Source organism: Cetorhinus maximus, chromosome 20 (genome assembly GCF_964194155.1).
Source record: "Cetorhinus maximus chromosome 20, sCetMax3.hap1.1, whole genome shotgun sequence".
Classification (NCBI taxonomy): Eukaryota; Metazoa; Chordata; class Chondrichthyes; order Lamniformes; family Cetorhinidae; genus Cetorhinus; species Cetorhinus maximus.
Window position 1 is genome coordinate 78,381,554 of NC_135898.1, and position 26,233 is coordinate 78,407,786.

General features: G+C 43.3%; 1 protein-coding gene across 2 annotated transcripts in view; it reads right to left on the reverse strand.

The window, feature by feature from the left end:
• Positions 1 to 26,233, reverse strand: part of sh3pxd2aa (SH3 and PX domains 2Aa) — a 507,011-nt gene that overhangs the window by 41,220 nt on the left and 439,558 nt on the right. For both annotated transcript variants that reach the window (XM_078564963.1, XM_078564962.1), the window contains one exon: positions 8,726 to 8,843. In XM_078564963.1, coding sequence (XP_078421089.1) covers positions 8,726 to 8,843 — 118 coding nt within the window. The remainder of the gene's footprint in view (positions 1 to 8,725; positions 8,844 to 26,233) is intronic.

Below are 26,233 nucleotides of genomic sequence, written 5' to 3' on the forward strand. Positions count from 1 at the left end.
CCACAGCTCGAGTACTGTGTGCAGTTCTGGTCGCCACATTATAGGAAGGATGTGATTGCACTGGAGGGCTTGCAGAGGAGATTCACCAGAATGTTGCCTGGGATGAAACATTTAAGTTATGAAGAGAGGTTGGATAGACTTGGGTTGTTTTCGCTGGAGCAGAGAAGACTGAGGGGTGACCTGATCGAGGTGTACAAGATTATGAGGGGCATTGACAGGGCGGATAGGGAACAGCTGTTCCCCTCAGTTGAAGGGTCAGTGACAAGGGGGCATAAGTTCAAGGTGAGGGGCAGGAGGTTTAGGGGGGATGTGAGGAAAAACTTTTTTACCCAGAGGGTGGTGATGGCCTGGAATGCACTGCCTGGGAGGGTGGTGGAGGCGGGTTGTCTCACATCCTTTAAAAAGTACCTGGATGAGCACTTGGCACGTCATAACATTCAAGGCTATGGGCCAAGTGCTGGTAAATGGGATTAGGTAGGTAGGTCAGGTGTTTCTCACGTGTCGGTGCAGACTCAATGGGCCGAAGGGCCTCTTCTGTACTGTGATTCTATGAATTAGGGATGGGCAAGACGCCCACATCCCTTGCATAAGCAAAAAAAAAAGGTTATTGCGGAAAATAAAAGCTCATGGTGTAGGGGGGAACATATTAGCATGAATAGAAGATAAAAGCAAAATACTGTGGATGCTGGAAATTTGAAACAAAAACAGAAAATGCTGGATAAACTCAACAGGTCTAACAGCATCCGTGGAGAAAAAAAAGGGTTAATGCCTTCGAGTCCTTATGACTCTTCTTCAGAGCTAAAGAGAAGTAAAATGTAATGAAATTTATGCTGTTTAAGAGGGGGTGGAGCAGGTGAAGCTGGATACAATAGGCGGAGGCAAAGGAGAGATTGCCAGGGATGTCATGGACAAAAGGGTGTTAATGATAGTGATACAGGCTAAAGGAGGTGCTAGTAGTGGCATTAAGGTCGGAGAGCAGAATGTGATAATGGCAGGACAAGGGTAAGCACTCTGGGAGAACAACATGAACAAGTGACAGATGGCCCCAGTGGGGGTGGGGTTGGGGGAGGGGACAGTGTGGTGGGAAAAAAGTTTGAAAATAGGACAAACAATGAATAAAAATGAATTTAAGTAAAAATAGAAATAAAAATAAGGGTTCCACATGGACCCCTCCCTCTGGCCTTTTACCTGCTCTTTTCATTGAGAACTGTCGGCCTGACATCAGCCGTCTCAATTTCTCTGCTCCTCTCACCGACTCTCACCTCTCTCCTTCTGAATTTTCTGCACTCCGTTCTCTCAGGTCCAACCCTGACTTTGTTATCAAACCTGCCGAAAAGGGTGGTGTTGTTGTTGTCTGGCATACCGACCTCTACCTCGCAGAGGCTAAGCGCCAGCTCTGACACTTCCCCTACCTGCCCCTGGACCATGACCCCACCACTGAACATCAAGCCATTATTTCCAGGACTGTTACTAACTTCATCTCCTCTGGAGATCTTCCCTCCACAGCTTCCAACCTCAGTCTCCCAACCTCGGATAGCCAGCTTCTATCTCCTCCCCAAAATCCACAAACAGGACTGACCCGGTAGACTGATCGTGACAGCCTGTTCCTGCCCCACGGAACTCATTTCTTCCTATCCATTGTCTGGTCTCTCCCCACCTACATCCGCAATTCCTCTGATGTCCCATGTCATACCAATAATTCCCAGTTCCCTAGCCCTAACCGCCTCCTCATCACCATGGATATCCAATCCCTCTACACCTCCATAGCCCACCAGAGTGGTCTGAGGGCTCTCTGCTTCTTCCTTTAACAGGGGCCTGAACAATCCCGATCCACCACTACTCTCTGGCTGAACTTGTTCTCTCACTGAACAATTTCTACTTAAACTTATCTCACTTTCTCCAAATAAAAGGTGCGGCTATGGGTACCCGCATGGGCCCTAGTTATGCCTGTCTCTTTATGGGATATGTGGAACATTCCTTGTTCCAGTCCTACTCACAACTCTTTTTTCGGTATATCGATGACTGTTTTGGTGCCGCTTCATGCTCTCATCTGGACCTGGAAAAATTTATTAATTTTGTTTCCAATTTCCGCCCCTCCATCAGCTTTACATGGTCCACCTCTGACACTTCCCTTCCCTTCCTTGACCGGTCTGTCTCCATTTCTGATGATAGACTGTCCACCAATATTCACTACAAGCCCACCGGCTCCCACAGCTACCTCGACTACAGCTCCTCACACCCTGCTTCCTGTGAGGACTCCATCCCATTCTCTCAGTTCCTTTGCCTCAGTCGCATCTGTTCCGATGATGCCACTTTCCAAAACAGTGCTTCTGACATATCTTCCTTCTCCCTTAACCGAGGTTTCCCACCCACGGTGGTTGACAGGGCCCTCAACTGTGTCCGATCCATCTCCTGCACCTCTGCCCTCACACTTTCCTCTCCCTACCAGAACCATGATAGGGTCCCCTTGTCCTCACTTTTCAACCCACCAGCCTCCGCATTCAAAGGATCATCCTCCACCATTTCCGCCTACTCCAGCATGATGCCACCACCAAACACATCTTCCCTTAACCCCCCTATCAGCATTCTGTAGGGGCCTTTCCCTCTGGGAAACCCTAGTCCACTCCTCCGTCACCCCCATACCTCATCTCCCTCCCATGACACCTTCCCATGCAAACGCAGAAGGTGCAACACCTGCCCCTTCACCTCCTCCCTCCTCACCATCCAAGGGCCCAAACACTCCTTTCAAGTGAGGCAGCGCTTCACTTGCACCTCCTTCAATTTGGTCTACTGTATTCGCTGCTCCAATGCGGTCTCCTCTACACTGGGTGACCGCTTTGCGGTACACCTTCGGTCTGTCCGCAGGCATGACCCAGACCTTCCTGTCGCTTGCCATTTAAACACATCATCCTGCTCTCATGCCCACATGTCCGTCTTTGGCCTGCTGTAATGTTCCAGTGAAGCCCAACACAAACTGGAGGAACAGCACCTCATCTTCCGATTAGGCACTTTACAGCCTTCCAGACTTAACATTGAGTTCAACAACTACAGGCCATGAACTCTCTCCTCCATCTTTACCCCCTTTATATCCCCTTTTTTCAATATTCATTCTCATTTCTTAATTTTAAGTTTTTAATTTTTATCCGCTTATTTTCATTTAAATTCATTTTTATTCATTGTTTTAACATATTTTCAATCTTTTTTCCCACCACTGTCCCCTCCCCCAATCCCATCCCCCCTGGGGCCATCTGTCACTTGTTCATGTTGTTCTTTCCAGAGTGCTAACCCTTGTCCTGCCATTATCACATTCTGCTCTCTGACCTTAATGCCACCACTAGCACCTCCTTTAGCCAGTATCACTGTCATTAACACCCCTTTGTCCTTCTGTCCATGACATCCCTGGCAATCTCTCCTTCACCTCCACCTATCACTGGCCTTCTATCCAGCTTCATCCGCTCCAACCCCCTTAAGCAGTATAAATTTCATTACATTTTACTTCTCTTTAGCTCTGAAGAAGAGTCATAAGGATTCAAAACGTTAACTCTTTTTTTTCTCCACAGATGTTGTTAGACCTGCTGAGTTTTTCCAGCATTTTCTGTTTTAGTTTGAACATGAATAGAAGATTGGCTATCTAACAAGAAACAGAGGGTAGGTAGAAATGGGTTGTTTTCTGGTTAGCAGGATGTAATGAGTGGTGTGCCACAGGGATCAGTGTTGGGGCCTCAACTTTTTACAATTTATATAAATGACTTTAATGAAGGGACCGAAGGTGTGGTTGCTAAATTTGCTGATGGCATAGAGATAGCTAGGAAAATAAGTTGTGAAGAGCATATAAAGAAGCTACAAAGAAATATAGATAGGTTAAATGAGTGGGTAAAGTTCTGGCAAATGGAGTAAAATATGGTCAAATGTGAAATTGTCCATTTTGGCAGGAAGAATTAAGATGAAGCATACATCTAAATAGTGAGAGATTGCAGAGCTCTGAGATGTAGAGGGATCTAAATGTCCTAGTGCACGAATTGCAAAAGTTTAGTATGCAGATACCACAAGTAATTAGGAAAGTTAATAGAATATTATTGTTTATTGTGAGGGGAATTGAATACAAAAGCAGGGAGGTTATGCTTTGGTTATACAGGGCATTGGTGAGACCATATCTGGAGTATTGTGTACAGTGTTTGTCTTCTTATTTAAGGAAGGATGTAAATGCATTGGAAGCAGTTCAGAGAAGATTTACTAGACTATTACCTGGATTAGGCGGGTTGTCTAATGAGGAAAGATTGGCCAGGTTAGGCTTGTATCCACTGGAGTTTAGAAGAGTGAGAGGTGACTTGATTGAAACATATAAGATCCTGAGGGGTCTTGACAGGGTGGATGTGGAGAGGATGTTTCCTCTTGTGGGAGAATCTAGAACTAGGGGTCACTGTTTAAAAATAAGGGGTCAGCCATTTAAGACAGAGATGAGGAGAAATTTTTTCTCTGAGGGTCGTGAGTCTTTAGAACTTTCTTCCTAAAAAGACAGTGGAAGCAGAGTCTTTGAGATATTTTTAAGACAGAGGCAGATAGATTCTTGATAAACAAGGGGGTGATAGGTTATCGGGGGTAGGTGGGATTGTGAAGTTAAGGTTACAATCAGATCAACCATGATCTTATTGAATGGCGGAGCAGCCTCGAGGGGTCAAGTGGCCTACTCCTGACCCTAATACGTATGTATGTTCATAATCTGCTCTCCTTACCTGGTCTGGCCAACATGTGACTCCAGCCCTACAGCAGTGAAGTTGACTCTTAACTGCCCTCTGAAATGGTCAAGCAAGCCACTTAGTTCTATCAAACTATGACAGAAAAGTCAAAAAAAGAATAAAACCAGATGGACTGCTCAGTCCTGCCTAGTTGATCCTGCAAAGTCCTTCTCACTAACACTTTTTCAAAATTGGAAGCAACAGGTTGACATCGTCCTGCTGACTGAATTATACCTTAGAACCAGAATCCTAGACTCCTCCATCACCATCGCTGGGTATGCCCTGGCCCTGGCAGGATAGACCCACCAGAGGTGTCGGCATAGTGGTGTTAAGTTGGGATGGAGTGGCCCTGGATTCCTCAACATTTACTCTGGACCCCCATGAAGTCTCATGGCATCAGGGCAAACATGGGTTACCACCAATCGCCCCACCTCAGCTGATGAATCAGTACTCCATGTTGAACGCCATTTGGAAGAAGCACTGAGGATGGCAAGGGCACAGAAAGTACTCTGGGTGAGGGACTTCAGTGCCCATCACCAACAGTGACCTGGTAGCACCACTACGAAGAGTTCTGAAGGACATATCTGCCAGACTGAGCAGTGGCAAGTGGCAATAGGACCAACAAGACTAACAGGAATCAACAACATGATCAATCTATCTGTTGCAGATGCATCTGTCTGTGACAATATTGGTTGGAGTGATGGCTGCAAAGTCACTGTGGAAACAAAGTTCTGTCTTCACACTGAGGATAAATTCAACATACTGCGTGGCACTTCCACTGTGATAAATGGGACAGATTCAGAACATAAAAACTGAGCTAAAAACTGGCCATCCAGGCGACACTCTGGGCCATCAGTAGCAGCAGAATTGCATTCAACCGTAATATGTAACCGTATGGCATGTCCTTTACTCTACCATTTCCATCAAGCCAAGGAGTCAACCCTGGTTTAATGAGCATGCCAGGAGTGGCACCAAGGCATACCTAAAAATAAGGTTCTAACCTGGTGAAGCTACAGCACATCAATGTAAAAGACAAGGCAGAAGCATTTGCAAGTATCTTCAACCCAGCCTTTTCCTTAGGCTCCCAACATTGCAGATACCAATCTTCAGCAATCTGACTCACTCCATGCGATATCAAGAAATGGCTGAATGCACTGCATACATCAAAGACAATGGGCTCTGACAACATCCCGGCAGTAATACTGAAGATTTATACTCCAACACTAGCCACGCCCCTAGCCAAACTGTTCCAGTACAGCTATTACACTAGCGTCTACCTGACAATGTGGAAAATTAACCAGCTATTTCCTACAGAATCATGAATGGTTACAGCACAGGATGACGCCATTCGGCCTGTTGAGTCTGTGCTGGCTCTCTGAAAGGGAAATTCATCTAGTGCCACTCTCCTGCTTTCTCCCCACAGCACTACATATTCTTCCTTTTCAGATAATAACACAATTCCCTTTTGAATGCCTCGATTGAACCTACCTCCACCACACTCACAGGCAGTGCAGCCCAGATCCCAACCACTCGCTGCATGAAAAAGATTTTCCTCATGTCACCATTGCTCCTTTTGCCAATTACCTTAAATCTGTCCCCTCTGGTTCTCGATCCTTCCACCAATAGGGATAGTTTCTCCTTATCTGCTATGTCCAGACCTCTCATGATTTTGAATACCTCTATCAAATCTCCTCTCAACCTTCTCTTCTCCAAGGAAAACAGTCCCAACTTCCCCAATCTATCCAATTATCCCTGAAACCATTCTCGTGAATCTTTTCTGCACCCTCCCTAATGCCTTCACATTCCTCCTGAAGTGTGCTGCACAGAACTTTTTTAAAAATTCGTTCATGGGATGTAGGCATCACCAGCATTTGTTGCCAATCCCTAATTGCCCTTGGGAGCAGTTAAGAGGCAACCACATTGCTGTGGGTCTGGATTCATGTGTTTGCCAGACCAGACAAGGGTGGCAGATTTCCTTCCCTAAAGTACACTAAGCCAAATGGGTTTATATGATGATCAGCCTCCGGATTACTAGTCCAGTTATATTACAACTATGCCACTATCTTCCCCAGCGCAATACTCCAGTTGAGGCAGAACCAGTTTTTAATACAAGTTTAACAGAATTTCCTTGCTTTTGTGCTCTGTGCACCTATTGATAAAGCCTAGGATGCCATTTATGCTTTATTAACTGCTTTCTCACTTGTCCTGCCACCTTCAATGATTTATGCACGTGTATACCCAGATCCCTCTGTTTCTGCATTCCCTTTAGAATTGCACCCTTTATTTTGTATTGTCCCTCTGCATTCTTTCTACCATAATGAATCACTTTACACTTCTCTGCATTAAATTTCAACTGCCACTTGTCCATCCATTCCACCAGCCTGCTTATGTCTTTTGAAGTTCTACGATATCCTCCTCACAGCTCGCAATACTTCCAAGTTTTGAAACAAAAACAGAAAATGCTGGAAAAACTCAGCAGGTCTGACAGCATCTGTGGAGGGAGAAACAGAGTTGATGTTTTGAGCCCATATGACCCTTCTTCAGAGCTACAGAGAAGTAGAAATATCACTCTGTTTCTCTCTCCACAGATGCTGCTGAGTTTTTCCAGCATTTTCTGTTTTTGTTTCAGGTTTCCAGCATCCTGCATAATTTTGCTTTTGCTTCCAAGTTTTGTATTGTTTGCAAATTTTGAAATTGGGCCTTGTACACCAAGGTCTAAGTCATTAATACATATCTCAGGAAGATCAGGTACCCTAACACCAACCCTGGGGAATTCCACGATAAACCTTATTCCATTTCAAAAACCAACCATTAACCAGTACTCTCTGTTCCCGGTTACTCAGCCATTTTTGTATCCATGTTGCTACTATCCCTTTTATACCATGAGCTCTAACTTTACTCACAAGTCTGTTGTGTAGCACTTTATCAAATGTCTTCTGGAAGTTTATGTACACATCAACAGTTTTACACTCATCAACCCTTTATTTTACCTCATTTAAAAACTCAAGCAAATTAGTCAAGCACAATTTGCCCATCCACAAAAAACAAGGCAAAACTAATCCAGCTAATTACCATCCCATCAGTTTATTCTCAATCATCAGCCAAGTGATGGAAGGGGTCATTGACAGCGCTATAAATTGGCACACATTCAGCAATGACCTGCTCGCCAGTGCTCAACTTGGGTTCCAGCAGTACCACTTGACTACTTAATTCATATACTACATTACACATTTGTGTGGTGGGCAGGACGTCTTTCTGGCTTGATGGCAGCATCCTATTAGTGCAAAATACCACTCGTCTTGCTACTATATAGTAGAAGTGTGAAACGGCTAGCTTCAAATTTTTGAGATACCTTACCCTTTCAGGGTAATTTGAGGTAGACTGGGAGCTTTTCACATCCAAAAGTGGTGGACTTAGAAGCGAGGAAGCATGAGCAATGACCTTGATGGGGTAATTATTATCCCACAGGCTATCTCTGATGTGCGCTATTTCAGCATCAAGCTCACATTATAAGCAAATGGCTCAAAATAGACGGCTTTTTGGCCTCAAAGGGAATTGAGGAATATGCACAGCAGGCTGAAGAATGGAAGGTCAATAATGAGCCGTGTCCATATTGAATGCTGGAGTAGGCTTGAGGGCCCACATAGTCTACTCCTACTGCTATTTCTTATGTTCCTATTTGTTGAAGATCACAGGCCTGAGGCTTGAAACTGACTATTTACTGCATTACAACAATACTACACTCCAAAAATACTTAATTGGCTGTAAAGCGCTTTGGGATGTCCCGAGCTCACAAAAGGCACTTTAAATATGAGCTTTTTCCTTTATTTTTTTCTAATACCCATACTTACGTATAATACTTTATCCAATAAGCCAACTATAATGTTGCTCCAATATTTAGATTGTGCCTGAGTGTTAAAGTATATGGACATTCACAGCATCGTATGAAGGAGATTAACTGTGCAATGCACCAGTAAAACAAAGCTCACCTGATAAACCACCAGCCTTCCAAGTTCCTCTGTATGACCTCCACCATGACGCCTTTTTCAAAGCCAATCTCATCTTTGCCCTGGTTGACATATGGCTGCACAGTAATGTATTTCTCCTCTATCACAAATAAATACAACAGCAATGTTAGTACAAGGTTTTTAAACAATTTCTCTGAGGCATAATTAAAAAGAGTTGAGAGTGAAATATAGGAATCAGTTTCTATGGTGCTGACAAGCTGTTGGAATCAGAAACTATTAATATGTCAACACCTTCTGATAATTCACCCATTTTTGAAGCTTAAACTTGAATTATTCAATCTTTTGAATTAAGCAATGTAAGTAATCCAATATAATGCTGAGAAACTGAATTATCAGTTGAGTTTTACAGCACAGAATGTGGCCTTTCAGCTCATCATGCTTATGCTAGCTTGCTGAAACAGCTCTCTTCTTAATTCCATTTCCCCATGACAGTTAAAACCTATCCTTCCATTAAATTTAGCAACTTCCCTATTGAACATTATGGTATATTCTGCTACCCCCACTGTGTCTGGTCAGACATGTTCCCAAGAACCTCTGTGCAAATTCTCCGAAGCTTGCCCTTGGTTCCTTTGATGATAATTTAAAATTGATGCCCTCTCATTACCATCTCACTGACAATGGAAAATATTTTTTTCTCATTTACATGATCAAAACCTATTGTAACTTTGAACACCTTTATCAAATCTCCTTTTTATGTAATGAAAAAGGCCCAGCATCTCTAGTCTTTCCTCTTAATTAAAGCCTCTAATCCCTGGGATCATCTCAGCGAATCTCTTTTGTGCCCGCTTCATGGACTTGACATCCTTCCAAAAAGGGGCCCAAAATTACATAGGATATGCAGCACAGAAACAGGTCATTCCGCCCAACTGTCCGTACGTGTTTATGCTCCAGTCAAACTTCTTTCCATCTTTTGTCATCTAAAACCATCATCATGTCCATCTACTTGCTTCTCCCTCAAATGTTTGTCCAACTTCCCCTTAAATGCATCTATAATATTTGCTTCAACCACTCTCTGTGGTTGCGAGTTTCACATTCTTACCACTCCGTTAATGTGGAAAATGTTAGAAACTATTATTAAAGATGTTGTGGCAGGGCACTTAGAAAAATTCAAGGCAATCATTCAAGCAGAGTCAACATGATTTTGTGAAAGGGAAATCAGGTTTAACTAATTTATTGGAGTTCTTCGAAGGAGTAACATCTGCTGTGGATAAAGGGGAACCGGTGATGTACTGCACTTAAATTTCCAGAAGGCATTTTATTAGGTGCCACAGCAAAGGTTATTGCATAAAATAAAAGCTCTTGGTGTATGGCATATTGGCATGGATAGAAGATTGGCTAGCTAATAGGAAACAGAGAGCAGGCATAAATGGGTCTTTTTCTGTTTGGCAGGATGTAATGAGTAGTGTACCATAGGGATCAGCACTGTGGCCTCAACTTTTTACAATTTATATAAATGACTTGGATGAAGAGACCAAAGGTACTGTTGTTAAATTTGCTGATGACACAAAGATGGGTAGGAAAGTAAGTTGTGAAGGGGAATAAGGAGGCTACAAAGATACATAGATAGGTTAAATGAGTGGGTAAAGACCTGGCAAATGGAATATATTGTCAAATGTGAAATCGTTCATTTTGGCAGGAATAATAAAAAAGCTTATTATCTAAATGGTGAGAGGTTGCAGAGCTCTGAGATTCAGAGGCATCTGGATGTCCTAGTGCATAAATCACAAAAGGTTAGTGTGCAGGTATAGCAAGTAATTAGGAAAGCTAATAGAAAGTTATCATTTATTGTGAGGGGAATTGATTACAAAAGTAGGGATGTTATGCTTCAGTTGTACACTGGTGAGATCTGGAGTATTGTGTACAGAACTGATCTCCTTACTTAAAGATGTAAATGCTTTCAAAGTAGTTCAGAGAAGGGTTACCATACTAATACAAGGAATGGGTGGGTTGTCTTATGAGGAAAGGCTGGACAGGTTAGGCTTGTATCCGCTGGAGTTTAGAAGAGTAAGAGGCAACTTGATTGAAACCTTTAAGATCCTGAGCGGTTTTGACAGGGTGGATGTGGAGAGGATGTTTCTTCTTGTGGGAGAATCTAGAACTAGGGGTCACTGTTTTAAAAATAAGGGGTCGCTCATTTAAGACAGAGATGAGGAGAATTTTTTTCTGAGGGTAGTGGGTCTTTGGAACTCTCTCCCTCAAAAGGCAGTGGAAGCAGAGTCTTTGAATATTTTTAAGGCAGAGCTAGATAGATTCTTGATTAACAAGGGGGAGAAAGGTTATCAGGGGTAAGCAGGAATGTGGAGTTGAGGTTACAATCAGATCAGCCATTATCTTACTGAATGTGGGGCAGGCTCGAGGGGCCAAGTGACCTACATTCGTATGCATGCAGAGGAAACATTCTCTCTGTATCCATTCTATTAAACCCTTTCAGAATTTGAAAGACCTCTATTAGGTCAGACCTCAGCCTTCTTTTTCCAAGATAAAAGAGACCCAGTTTATTAATCCTTTCCTGATAAGTATACTCACATACTTTGTATCATCCTTGTAAATGTTCTCTGCACCCTCTCCAGTGCCACTATATCCTTTTTATAATATGGGAACTAGAACTGCACCCAATACTCTCTAAGTGTAATCTAACCAATGTTCGATACAGGTTTAGCATAAACTTTTTCCTACTTTTCAATTGTATCCCTTTAGAAATAAAGCCTATTGTTGGATGGCTTTTTTTTAATAGCCTTGCTAATGGGTGGCCCAACCTTTAGTGATCAACTCAGCAGGTCTGGCAGCATCGGCAGAGAATGCTGCCAGACCTGCTGAGTTTTTCCAGATATTTCTGTTTTTGATTTGGATTTCCAGCATCCGCAGTTTTTTGTTTTTATCTTTAGTGATCAATGTATTTGTATTCAGAGTTCCCTTTGTTCCTCTACCTCACCTAGAGTTGCACTGTCCAAGTAGTAAGTGACCTCCCTATTCTTGCGATAGAGGTGTGGTAGGCTAAATGGCACCTCCTGGGCTGTCTCTTGGTCATGTGAGATGATGGTTTGCACCTTGGTGGTCTACTTAGTATGGAATGTTATGCGCACCATTGGCGTAGAGCAATTCTCTGATGAGGACTTGGTGTGGTTCCATCTTGGATCTCAGGCAGGCACGGCTGAACAGTTTTCCGTCAGTTCTCGTATATCAGTAGATATACACAGCAGATGAACTGAAGGCATTTGACAGCAGCAAAGAGAAGAGTTTGTCAAAGAGTGTTGCAGAACATAACCCTGTTTGACCCCACTAAGGATCTCAAAGGGTTCTGATGTTGTCCTGTCCGTCTAAGATCATCATACCAATTGCGCATCTTCCAGTTCTGAAACCACACTGGGATTCAGGATAGATGCATTCAGCCATGATCTGCAGTCTAACAAGAACAACGTGGTCAAATACTTTCCCAATGCACAGCAGGGATAACTTGATAGTTGTCACAATCACTACGTTCACCCTTGTTCTTGTACAGCGTCACAATCTTTACATTTCGTATCTCCTAAGGCACTGTCCTCTTCCTCCAGCAGAAACAATGAGTGATGTATGATTCTATGAATTCCATATTCTGTAAACTGACCTATGAATTGTTCACATTTAACATGCTTGGTTTTATACTCAATAGAGCCTGTCCTCCCACTTTTAAAGATTTATGCAATGTAACCCCCAATGTCTCTGTTCCTCTCCTCCTTTCCAAGTTTTACCATTTCCTGTATATTTCCTTTCCTTATTCTCCTTTCCAAAATGTATCACCTCATATTTCTTACATTAAACTGAAGCTGGCTTCTATGTGCCTAATCTATTGACTCTGCCCTCCTGAAATCATTTATAATCCTCATCATAATTAACCAGTGTTTTCTGAAAAGTTTGATATTGTACTCCCTATACTCAATTCCAGGTCACTTACATATATTGAGAAGGGCAATAGTCCCACTGACCCATGGGGGACAATATACTTGCCATAGAGGGAGTGCAGCGAAGGTTCACTAGGCTGATACTGGGGATGGCAGGACTATTGTATGAGGAGAGATTGGTTCGACTGGGCCTGTATTCACTAGAGTTTAGAAGAATGAAAGGGGGTCTGATTGAAACATATAAAGTTCTAACAGGGCTAGACAAACTAGATGCCGGGAGGATGTCCCCTCTGGTTGGGGAGTCTAGAACCAGGGCCACAGTCTCAGGATATGGGACAGGCCATTTAGGACTGAGATGAGGAAAAATTTCTTCATGCAGAGGGTGGTCAACCTGTGGAAATCTCTACCACAGAAAGCTGTGGAGGCTGGGTCACTGAGTATATTCAAGAAAGAAATTGATAAATTTTTGGATATTAGGGGCATCAAGGGGTATGGAGAGAAAATGGGAATATGGCGTTGAGATAGAGTATCAGCCATGATCATATTGAATGGCGGAGTAGGCTCGAAAGGCCAAAAGACCTTCTCCTGCTCCTAGTTTATATGTGTAAATGTAGCTAATACAGTTTACATTCCACCATTCCAAAAAAAACCATTAACCACTACTTTGCTTTCTGTTCTTTAACCAACATCTTATCCATGCTACCACATTCCCTTTAATACCATGTGTCTTAATTTATTAACAAGTCTCTGATGCAGCGCTCTATCAAAAGCCTTTTGAAAATCCATTGCATTTCCTTGATTTCCTTAAAAACTCAAAAGGGCAGGATTTCCCGTCGGCGAGCGGGGGGGGCCGGGCCTGCTCGATGACGCGTAAAATGACACGCAATGATGTCGGGCAGAAACCCCGACGTCACCGCGCCCCATTTAAATTTTCCAGTAGGCGTGCCCGCCAACCTGTCAATGGCCAATTGAGGCCATTGACGGAGTCATTGATCTCATTAATGAACCTGCCCGTCTAACCTTAAGGTTGACAGGCAGGCCAGGAGCACCAGCGGGAATTAGAAAAAGCATGAAACCTCATCCGCGGGCAGGATGAGGTTTCATGTAGGTTGTAAAAAAGTTTAATAAAGTTTTAACAAAAATTATGGACATGTCCCAACTCATGTGACACTGTCACATGAGTTGGGACATGAGAGGACATGTCAGGAATTTCTTTCTATTTTTAATTTCTGTCACAGAACAGCCGATCTCCCTAAGGCAACACTTAGCCTGCGCGAAAGAGCGGACTCTCAATTTTGGGGTTTACCCCCACCAGCACAGGGAGCTTCCGTGCGGACGTCATGCTGGGCAGGCCTTAATTGGCCCACACACTTAAAATGGCATTGAGCCCCCGATTGGGGGCACCGTTCAGAAGCACGCCTGTGCGCGCTTGCCATTCAATTTTGCCCCCGACAGGGGGAGAATCCTGCCCAAAGAAAATAACAGAAGGTAGCCATTTTTCTTTGATTCCTTCTCAGGTTGTGGGTGTCGCTTGCAAGGCCAAGATTTATTTCCCAACTCTAGTTGTCCTTAAGGTTTGGTGAGTTTCCTTCTTGACCCCACCTCCACCACCCCTAGTCCATGTGGCAAAGATACTCCCACAGTAGTGCCAGGTAGGGAGTTCAAAGATTTTTCATCAGTGATGATGAAGGAACAGCAATATATGTTCAAGTTAGGATGGTGTGCGACTTGGAGGGCAACTTAGAGGTGATAACATTCCCATGGACTTGCCCTTGTCCCTCTAGGTGGTGGAGGTCACAGGTTTGGGAGGTGCTTGGCAAGTTGCTGTAGTGCATCTTGTAGATAGGGTTCAGCCATGGTATCTAGGTGGTGGATATCTAGGTTCGTGGATGAAGTAGCATTCGAGCAGATAAAAGCAAAATACTGCAGATGCTGGAAATCTGAAACAAAAATAGGTGCTGGAAAAACTCAGTAGGTCTAACAGCTTCTGTGGAGAGAAAAACAGTTAACGTTCTGTGTCCGTGTGACTCTTCTTCAGAGCTCTGAAATCATACGGACTCGAAACGCTAACTTTTTTTTCTCTCCACAGATGCTGTTAGACCGGCTGAGTTTTTCCAGCATTTTCTGTTTTTGTTAGCATTCAAGCAGGGTGCTTTGTCCTGGATAGTTTTGAGCTTCTTGAGTACTGTTCCTCTGTACTCATCCAGGCAAGTAGAGAGTAATCCATCAAACTCCTGATACCTAACCTGCTCACTGAACACTGCACAGTCAGAGAAACATAGAACCTTACAACACAGAAGGCAGCCATTCGGTACACAGTGCCTATGCTAGACCTTTTGTCCTGCTCTTCTGCCTCTTCTCCATATCCCTGCAATTTTTTTCTTTCTCAAATATATATCTAATTCACTCTTGAGAATTCCTATTGATCTGCTTCCACCTCCTTTCAGGCAGTGCATGCCAGGTCATAACAACTCACTACACAAAATATTTTTCCTCATCTCCTCTTTGGTTCTTTTCCAATTATATTAAATTTATGTCCTTGGTTATTGACCTTCTTACCTCTCCTGAGGCAACTGGAAACTGTTTGTCTCTATATGCTCTGCCAAAAACCTTCATAATTTTGAACATCCCTATTAAATTTCCCCTTAGACTTCTCTGCTCAATAGATAGCCATCTAAATTTCTCTAGTTTCTCTACATGACCAAAGCCCTCATCCCTAGTCATCAGCAGCAATCACTCATGTCGAGGATGATTCTTCCTTGTCAATGGCTGTGTTGAAAGGAGATGTCAGTGTTGGCTGTAGGTTCACAGGTAGCTTATAAACCCTACCTTAGTCTTGCGGACTCTCGCACAGTGAGGACATTGGTTATAAACCGGTAGGTACAGTAGAGTCATAGCAGGCCCTTCTGTGCCGGCCATCAAGCACCTATCTATTCTAAACCAAAGCAAAAACAAAAACAGAAATACCTGGAAAAACTCAGCAGGTCTGGCAGCATCGGTGGAGAAGAGCACAGTTGACGTTTCGAGTCCTTATGACCCTTCAACAGAACTAAGGAAAAATACTCTCCCCATCTCACCCGGGCCTGGGGATTTGTACACTTTTAAGCCTGCTAAAACCGCTAATACCTCCTCTCTCAATGCTAATTTGTTCAAGTATATCTCAGTCCCCCTCCCTGATTTCTACACTTACATCGTCCTCCATAGTGAACTTAGATGAAAAGTAATCATTTAAAACCTCACCTACGTCCTCCGGCTCCACGCACAGATTGCCACTTTGGTCCCTAATGGGCCCTACTCTTTTCCCTGGTTATCCTCTTGCCCTTAATAGATTTATAAAATGCCTTGGGATTTTCCTTTATCTTGCCCACCGGTCTTTTTTTCATGCCCCCTCTTTGCTCTCTTAATCGCTTTTTAAGTACTCCCCTACACTTTCTATCCCCCTCCAGGGCTTTTGCTGTTTTCAGCCCTCTGTATCTGCCATAAGCCTTCTTTTTTTTTCCCTCATCCAATCCTCTATATCCCTTAACATCCAGGGTTCCCTGGACTTGTTGGTCCTACCCTTCACCTTTACGAGAACATGTTGGCACTGAACTCTCTCAATTTCCTTTTTGAATGACTCCCACTGGCCAGATGTAGAATTTCCTACAAGTAGCTGCTCCCAGCCCACTTTAGCCAGATCCTGTCTTATCCGGCCTTCCCCCAACTCAGGACCTTTATTTCCGGTCCATCTTTGTTCCTTTCCATAACTACCTTAAATCTTAGAGTTATGGTCACTATCCCCAAAATGCTCCCCCACTGACACTCCTACCACTTGCCTGGCTTCATTCCCTAAGATTAGGTCCAGTACTGCTCCTTTTCTTGTAGGACTTTCTACATGCCGGCTCAAAAAGCTCTCCAGGGTGCACTTTAAGAATTCCGCTTCCTCTAAGCCTTTCACACTAACACAGTTAATATTGGGGAAGTTGAAATCCCCTACTGTTATTACCCTATTAATTTTACACTTCTCTGAGATTTGCCTACACATCTGCTCTATCTCCCCCTGACTGTTTGGAGGCCTTTACTACACTCTCAGCAAAATGATTGCCCCCTTTTTGTTTTTAAGTTCTACCCATATGGCCTCATTTGAGGAGCCTTCTAAGATACCATCCCTCCTTACAGCAGTAATTGACTCCTTGATCAATAGTGAAATGCCACCTCCTCTTTTACACCCCCCCCCCCCCCCCCAAGTCATAACAACATAAGAACATAAGAAATAGGGACAGGAGTAGACCATTCGGCCCCTCCAGCCTGCTCTGCCATTCAATAAGATCACGGCTGACCTTGCGTTTCAATTTCCACATTCCTATCTAACCCTGATAACCTTTGATTCCCTTGCCTAACAAGAATCTATCTACCTCCGCCTTAAAAATATTCAATGACCCTGCCTCCACCATTTTCTGTGGCAGAGAATTCCAAAGTCGCACAACCCTCTGAAAAAATTTCTCCTCATCTCTGTCCTAAAAGGGCACCCCCTAATTTTGAAACAGTGCTGGAGTCAACCACAAGAGGAAACATCCTTTCAACGTCCCCCTTATCAAGGCCATTCAGGTTCTTGTATACTTAAATCTAATCGCCCCTTACTCTTATTAACTCCAGTGGAAACAAGCCCAGTCTGTCCAACCTTTCCTCATAAGACAATCTACTCATTCCAGGTATCAATCTAGTAAGCCTCCTTTGAACCATCTCCAATGCATTTACACCCTTCCTTAAATAGGGAGATCAAAACCGCACACAGTATTCAAGATGCAGTCTTACCAATGCCCTGTATAACTGAAGCATAACATCCTTACTTTTATGTTCAATCCCTCGTGATAAAGGATAGCATTCTATTAGCTTTCTTAATTACTTGCTGTACCTGCATACTAACTTTTTGTGACTCATACTAGAACACCTAGATCCCTCTGCACCTCAATCATGCAGACGTTCTCTATTTAAGTAATACTCTACTTTTCTGTTCTTCCTGACAGAGTGAACAACTTCACATTTTCCCACATTAAACTCCATTTGCCAGATCTTTGCCCACTTACTCAACCTATCTATATCCTTCTGCAACCTCATGTCCTCTTCACAACATACTTTCCTACCTATCTTTGTCATCTGCAAATTTAACGACCATGTCTTTACTCCCCTCATCTAAGTCATTGATGTAAATTGTAAAAAGTTGAGGCCCCAGTACAGACCCCTGTGGGACTACACTCGTCACATCCTGCAAATCAGAATAAGACCCATTTATGCGCATACTCTCTGCTTTCTGTCAGCCAGCCAATCTTCTATCCATGCTAATGCGTTACCCACCGCACCATGCGCTTTTATTTTCCGTAATAATCTTTGATGTGGCACCTTATCAAATGCCTTCTGGAAATCCAAGTACAGTACGTCTACAGGCTCCCCTTTATCCACTGTGCATGTTATTCCTTCAAAAAACTCCAATAAATTGGTTAAACATGATTTTTCTTTCACAAAACCATGCTGACTCTTCCCTATTGCCTTGAGCTCCTCTAAGTGCCTAGCTATAACCTCGTTAATGATTGATTCTAATAACTTCCCCGCGGCAGACATCAAGCTAACTGGCCTATAGTTTCCTGTTTTCTGCCTCCTTCTTGAATAGAGGGGTTATATTTGCTACATTCCATCTGATGGAACCTTTCCAGAATCTAGCGAATCTAGGAAAATTAACACCAGCACATCAACTACCTCATTAGCCACCTCTTTCTACTTTCTACTCTTAATGTCACCATTAGCACCTCCTTTTAGCCAGTATCACCACCATCAACACCCCTTTGACCTTTTGTTTATGACATCTTTTGCAATCTCTCCTTTGCCTCCACCTATCACTTGCCTTCTATCCAGCTTCACCTGTCCCACCCCCCTTAAACAGTATATATTTCACCATATTTTTACTTCTCTTTAGTTCTGAAGAAGAGTAATACGGACTGGAAACGTTAACTCTGCCTTTCTCTCCACAGATGCTGTCAGACCTGCTGAGTTGTTCCAGCATTTTTTGTTTCTGTTTCAGATTTCCAGCATCCGCAGTATTTTGCTTTTATCTTCTGTCTTTTTGTTACCTTTGTACCATCTAGTCTTGACTGTTGATGTATTCTTAGGCTTTTTTTTCTCTCTGTTCCTTCCTGCCATTCTCTGACCCTCATTTCTCATACTACTATTTTGCTCTCCTGTCTTGATTCTACACCTTGAATTGCTACCTCAACCCAAACTTGATCCCTCACCTCTTTTGTTTAGTTTAAAGCCCTTCCCTAGTTATGCGATTTGCGAGGACAATCATCCCAGCACGGTTCAGGTGTAAACCGTCCCAACAGTACAGCCCCCACTTTCCCCAGTACTGATGCCAGTGCCCCACAAACCGGAACCCACTTCTCCCACACCAGTCTTTGAGCCAGGCATTCATTTCTCTGATCTTATTTGCCCTATGCCAATTTGCACATGGCTCAGGCAATAATCCAGAGGTTATTGGCTTTGAGGTTCTGCTTCTTAATTTGGTACCTAGTTCCTCATACTGACTTTGCAGAACCTTTCCTAGATCTACCTATGTCATTGGTACCTATATGGACCACGACAACTGGATCCTCCACCTCTCATTGCAAGTTCCTCTCCAGCCCTGAGCAGATGTCCCAAACCCTGGCACTGGGCAGGCAACATAGCCATCTGGACTCTCACTCTTTGCTGCAGAGAACAGTGCCAATCCCCTTCACTATACTATCCCCTACTACCACTACATTCCTTTTTGCTCCCCCCGCTTGAATGGCTTCCTGTACCACAGTGCCACGGCCAGCCTGCTCATCCGCCTTGCAGACTTTGCTTTCATCTACACAGGTTGTGAGCGCCTCAAACCTGTTTGACAATTGTAAAGTGTGAGGCTCCTCCGCTATTGCCTGCTCGGTCCCATTACCTGTCTCTCTGACAGTCACATCCTCCTGTCCCTCACTGCTGCCTAAAACAGATGCCCCTGTTCTAAGAGGAACTTCTTCTGAACAAAGTATCCAGGTATTTCTCCCCCTCCCTTATGTTGCACCTTTGTCTGCATTTTGGCTTTCAGATCAATAATCCTGATCCGGAATTCCTCAAGCTGCTTACATTTCCTGCAGACTTGTTTGTCATGGATCGACTTGGCGTCCAAAATCTCCCACATCTCACAGCTGCAACATAACACCTGTCCTGCCATTCTAACTTCTGTTATTTAATTTACTTTAATTACTTTCTTCTACGTATGCTACAATTTACTGTGTTTATTAATGCTAGTACCACTGACAACTAAGGTTATATGCTTCTTAACCACAAGGTATGTCTTCGTGCTCTTTTATCCTGTGTCTCTGCCGCTCTCCTCAAGCTCTTTTATCCTGCATCTCCGCCGCTCTTCTCGCGCTCTTTTATCCTGTGTCTCCGCCACTCTCCTTGCACTCTTTTATCCTGTCTCCGTCGCTCTCCTCGCGCTCTTTTATCCTGTGTCTCCACTGCTGTCCTTGCACAATTTTATCCTGTGAGAATCTATATTGAGCTGCCAGTCCTGCCCGTCCCTCAACCATGTCTCTATGATAGTAATATTCCCATGTGTTAATCAACACCCTCAATTCATCTGCCTTACTTCTAAGACTTTTTGCGTTAAAAAAGATGCAACCCAGTTGCATTATTCCTTTGTGCCTTAACAGGTCCATATTTGCTCTGCCTTGCAGACTGACTTAGTTTCTCTTCTGTATTTGACTGTGCGTAACTCATTACTGTACTTCCACTCTGTATCCCATCTCCCTGCCAAATTAGTTTAAACCCCCACCAACAGCATTAGCAAACCTCCCCGCAAGAATGTTGGTCCCATTCCGGTTCAGGTGCAACCTGTCCAACTTGTACAGGCCCCACCTTCGCCAAGAACAGACCCAGTGATCCAGGAAACTAAAGCCCTCCCTCCTGCGCCATCTCTTCAGACACACATTCATCCTTTCTATCCTCCTAATCCTATACTCACTAGCACGTGACACAGGGAGTAATCCAGAGATTACAGCCTTTGAGGTTCTGCTTTTTAATCTGCTACCTAGCTCCCTACATTCTTGTTGCAGGAGCTATCCCTCTTTCTACCTGTGTTGTTGGTACCAATGTGAACCACAACTTCTGACTGTTCGCCCTCCCCCTTCAAAATGCCCTGCAGCTGTTGACATCCTTGACCCTGGCACCAGGGAGGCAACACACCATCCTGAAGTCACGTCTACGGCTACAGAAGCACTTGTCTGAACCCCTCTCTGTTGAGTCTCCTACCACTATTGCTCTTGCACTCTTACTCCTCCCACCTTGTGCAGCTGATCCACCCATTGTGCCATGAACTTGGCTCTGGCTGCAATCTCCAGAGGAACCTTCACCCTCACCATTTTCCAACACAGAAAAATGGTTCTTGAGTGAGATGCACTCTGGGGCTTTCCTGACTACCTGTCTACCTCCCTTCTTCTGACTGGTGGTCACCTATTCCCTCTCTGGCTGCACTTCCTTAAGCTGTGGAGTGACCACATCTAAAAATGTGCTATCAATGTAACCCTCAGCCTCACAGATGCACTGCTGTGTCTCCAGCTGATGCTCAAGCTCCAAAACCTGTTGGTCAAGCTGGTCAAGCCGGTGGCACTTCCTGCACATGTGGTTATCCAGACTGCAAGGAGTGTCTAAGAGTTTCCACATGCTGCAGGCTGTACAACACACGGGACTGAGCTCCCTTGCCATACTTTTTGTTTGTTTTTAATTGAAAGACTATTTCCTTAAATTTAAGCCATGTAGAAAACGATTTAATTTTTCTTTAAAAAAATGCTGAGACTCTTATCTTCTGTAATGTCGTTTTAAAGTGGAAAAAAAACAACTTACCAACTACCTACCCATCAGCTCGCTCCCTTGCCCTGACGTCACTCCTTTTGAATTCCAGCACCGCCGAGTGTCTGGCTGAGAACCGGCTCCCTCACAGGTAAACTCCGCTCCACTCTTTATACAGCCGCTCTGCTCCCTCACAGGTAAACTCCTGTTCTTTATACAGCTACTCCACTCCTGTTCTTTATACAGCCACTCCGCTCCCTCACAGGTAAACTCCGCTCCCGTTCTTTATACAACCACTCCGCTCCCTCACAGGTAAACTCCACTCCACTCTTTATACAGTTGCTCTACTCCCTCATAGGTAAACTCCCGCTCTTTATGCAGCTCCCCTCTTTTTTTTCTATTGTTTAACCTTTATTATTTATTTAATTTCCCCCTATTCTTAAGTTACTAATTTAATAATAATCAACAAGTGATAGTTACTCAGCTGCTAATTTAAATCTAAAACAAAGCTAAAAGCTGAAATACTCACCAGCCAATCACCTGCCTGCTCTCCTACGATGTCACTCTTTGGTTTTTCAGTTTTGGTTTGAATCGGTGTTTGGGGGATGGGGGGCCTCTGTCTCTCTCCCACCCCACCTCGCTCTTAATTCACTCTCTCTCTGTGCTGTTATCACCCAGAGCTGCTCTCGCTCCTGCCGCTGATAGTTGCCCTCTGTCTCTCTCTCCCCCGCTCTTTATTCACTCTCTTTCCACACACTGTTTTCACCCAGGGTCACACTCGCTCTTGCCGCAGATTGTTGGCTCGAATGGCTTCCCTTTCTTTCCTTCTCTCTCACTGGTTGCTCGTGTTGATTGGAAAGTCATAACACCATTTTCGATGATGAATCACTATTTTGGTCGCGACAGGGCATCTGCTTCCCATGTGTTGTTCATACAGCTGACTTTCATGAAGCCTCAGAGATTGAGAAAGTTAATCTCTGGTAAAATTCTGATGAATCTGATTTGAACACAAAGGCTCCAGCCAGGGCCTAACCACTGATTTATAGCAGTTTGGCAGAACTTTCTTGCTTTGGTATGCTAAGTTTCTATTTATAAGGCTAAGGACCCTAGCTACTACTTCTTTTATAAACAGTCTGATCGATTTTGTCCAGCCACTTTCAAAGATTTATGTACTTTTAAATCACAGGTCTCTCTGTTCCTGCAGCCCAATCAACATTGTATCATCTAGTTTATGGGGAAATGGCAGCATAGTGGTCACTGGACTAGTAATCCAGAGGCCAAGGCTAATGCTTTGGGGACATGGGTTCAAATCTCACCATGGCAGCTGATGGAATTTAAATTCAATTAATAAATCTGGAATATCAAACTAGTCTCTGTAATGGTGACCATGAAATCATTGCTGATGGTTGTAAAAATCCATCTGGTTCACTAATGCCTTTTAGGTAAGGAAATTTGCCATACTCACCTGGTCTGACCTACATGTGACTCCAGATCCACAGCAATGTGATTGACTCTTAACTGCCCTCTGAAATGGCCTAGCACAGTAATCAGTTCAACAGGAAGTGGGATTGGCAACAAATGTTGGCCTTGTCCCATGAGAGAATAAAGAAGTTTATAATACCTCTCCTCATCCTTTCTTCAAAAGTACATCACTTCACACTGCTTTGCACTAAAATTAAGAAGTGATTAGCTCCACATCAGGCCTTCTGACAGAGAGCAGGTAATTGATGAAACAACCAAAGATAGTTGGGCTAAGGATACTGCTCCTCAGAGGGAACAAAGCTGTAATTGGGAAAGAGAGTGGAAACAGTGAGATGGAACAGAGCAAGAGAGGGAAGAAAGTCAATGCCGCACACAGGGTGGGTACATTACACATTATTAGCACACACAGGTGGGGTGAACCTGTACTCACAGAAATGTTGCTCTGAATTGAACACTAGCAGAAAACACTTAAGCTTAAGCCCTAACTAGACGACTGGATTTGAATAGCTAGAAAGGTTGAGCATTTTTTAATTCATTCATGGGATGTGGGCATTGCAGCCGAGCCAGCATTTAATGTCCATCTCAAACTGACCTTCAGAAAGCCTTCTTGAACAAAGTCTATGTGAAGGTACACTCACAGTGCTGTTATGGAGGGAGTTCCAGGATTTTGACCCAATGACATTAAATGAACGGTGATAGTCATAATGGTGATAGTCATAGTGACACTGGCACCAGCACTGAGGAGAGAGGGAGCTGTACTGTTGGGACAGCCTTCACTTGAAACCCGCTGAGACCAATGTCATGGCGAATCGGATAACTAGGACTATAGAGAGGGCTTTAAGCTAAATAGTGGGGGTGGGGGGAGAGTTCACGTAAGGAGATTTAGAAAGTTAATGAGAAAGGACAAGGCTATAGTGAAGGTTAGGAAATACAGGGATAAGCAGAGTATGACAGGAGGGGACAGAGCATACAAACATCAGAATGCACCAGCAAATAGGGTCAGAGTAGTAAAGAATGAAAAAAGATAGAATTAAAGGTTCTTTATCTGAATGCATACATTTGTAACAAGATGAATTGATAGCACAAATTGAAATAAATGGTTATGATGTGACAGCCATTACAGAGATGTGACTGCAAGGTGGCTGGGAACTGAATATTCAAGGGTATTTGACATTTTGGAAGGACAGGAAGAAAGGAAAAGTAGATGGGGTAATTCTGTTAATAAATTATAAGATCAATACAGTAATGAGAAATGACTTTGGCTTGGAAGATCAAGATGTAGAATCACTTCGGGTGGAGATAAGAAATAGCAAGGGAAATGGTGGGTATGGCTTAGGCCTCCTAACACTAGTTAAACAGTGGGACAGTGTAGAAATTAAGAATTTTTAAAAAGTTATATTCTTTATTCAGCTGTGGGCATCACTGGCCAGGCCAGCATTTGTTAACCATCCCTAATTGCCCTTGAGAAGGTGGTGGTGAGCCTCCTCTTTGAACTGCTGCAGTCCATCTGGTGTAAGTACAGCCACAGTGCTGTTAGGAAGGAAGTTCCAGGATTTTGACCCAGCAACAGTGAAGGTATGGTGATATCGTTCCAAGTCAGGATGGTGTGTGGCTTGGAGGGGAGTTTGCAGATTGATATGCTGTTCCATGCATCTGCTGCTCCAGTCCTTCTAGGTTGTAAAGGTTGCAGGTTTGGAAAGTGCTGTCAAAGGAGGCTTGGCGAGTTGCTACAGTGAATCTTGTAAATAGTACACACTGCTGCCACTATGCATTGGTGGTGGAGGGAGTGACTGTTTTTAAATTGGTGGATGGGATGCCAATTAATTGGCTGCTTTGTCCTGGGGGGGACTTGTAAGAAAGGTACTGCAATAATAGTGGGCAATTTTCATCTTCATATAAATTAGACAAATCAAATTGGTGGAGGTAACCTTAGGGTTGCGTTCATAGAACATTCAAGATATTTTTTTTTAAGAACAATGAGCTCTGGAGCCAACCAAGGAATAGACTATTTAAGACCTGATAATGTGTAATAAGGCAGGATTAAAGGATCCTTTAAGTAAGAGTGATCATAACATGATAGAATTTCACATTCAGTTTGAGGGTGAGAAATTTGGGTCTGAAACTAGTGTCATAAATTTAAATATAAGTAATTACAAAGGTATGAAGACAGAGTTGGTCACAGTGGCCTGGGAAAATAGGTTAAAGGTAGAGAGGCAGCGGCAGATATTTAAGGAAATACTTCCTAACTTTCAACATAGATATATTCCATTTAGAAGTAAAGAATCTATGAGAAGAATGCACCATCTGTGGCTAACTAAGGAAGTTAAGGATGGTATCAAATTGAAAAAGAATGGTGTACAATGTTGCGAAGATTAGTGATGGGAAAGAAGATAGGGAAAATTTTTAAACCAGCAAAGGATGACTAATACACTAATATGGAGGAGTTAATTAGAATTAGAATGAGAGAGTACATATAAAAAAATGATTCTACAAGTATAAAAAAGGAAGAGAGTAGCTAAGTGAGAATTGGTCCCTTGGTACTAGGAAAACTAATGGGATTATAGACTAACAAGTCCCCCGAAAGGGAAATTGGTTTAACAAATTTATTAGAGTTCTTTGAGGACGTAACAACAAGCAGGTTTGATAAATGGGAACCAATAGATAATGTGCATTTTGATTTCCAAAATGCTTCTGTTAAGGTGCCTCACAAGATAAGAGCTCATGGTGCTGGGGGTAATATATTAGCATGGATAGAGGATTGGCTAACTAAAAGGAAACAGTTGGTATAAATGGGTCACTTTCAGGTTGACAAACTAACTAGTACCACAAGGATCAGTGTTGTTGGCCTCAACTATTTACAACCTATATTAATGAGTTGGATGAAGGGATCAAGTGTATGGTAGCCAAATTTGCTGACGATACAAAAATAGATAGAAAAACCAGTTGTGAGGAGGACAAAGCATCTGTAAAGCAATATAGAGAGGTTAAGTGAGCAGGCAAAAATTCGAGTATAATGAAGGAAAATGTGAGATTGTGCACTTTGGCAGGGAGAATAGAGAAACAGAATATTATTTAAATGGAAAGAGGCTGCAGAAAGCTACTGTACAGAGGGATCCGGGTGTCTTTGTATGTGAATCACAAAAAGTCAGCATGCAGGTACAGCAAGTAATTAGGAAGGTAAATTAAATGTTAGCCTTTATTGCAAGGGGGATGGAGTATAAAAGTAGGGAAGTATTGCTACAACTGTACAGGGCATTGGTGAGACTGCACC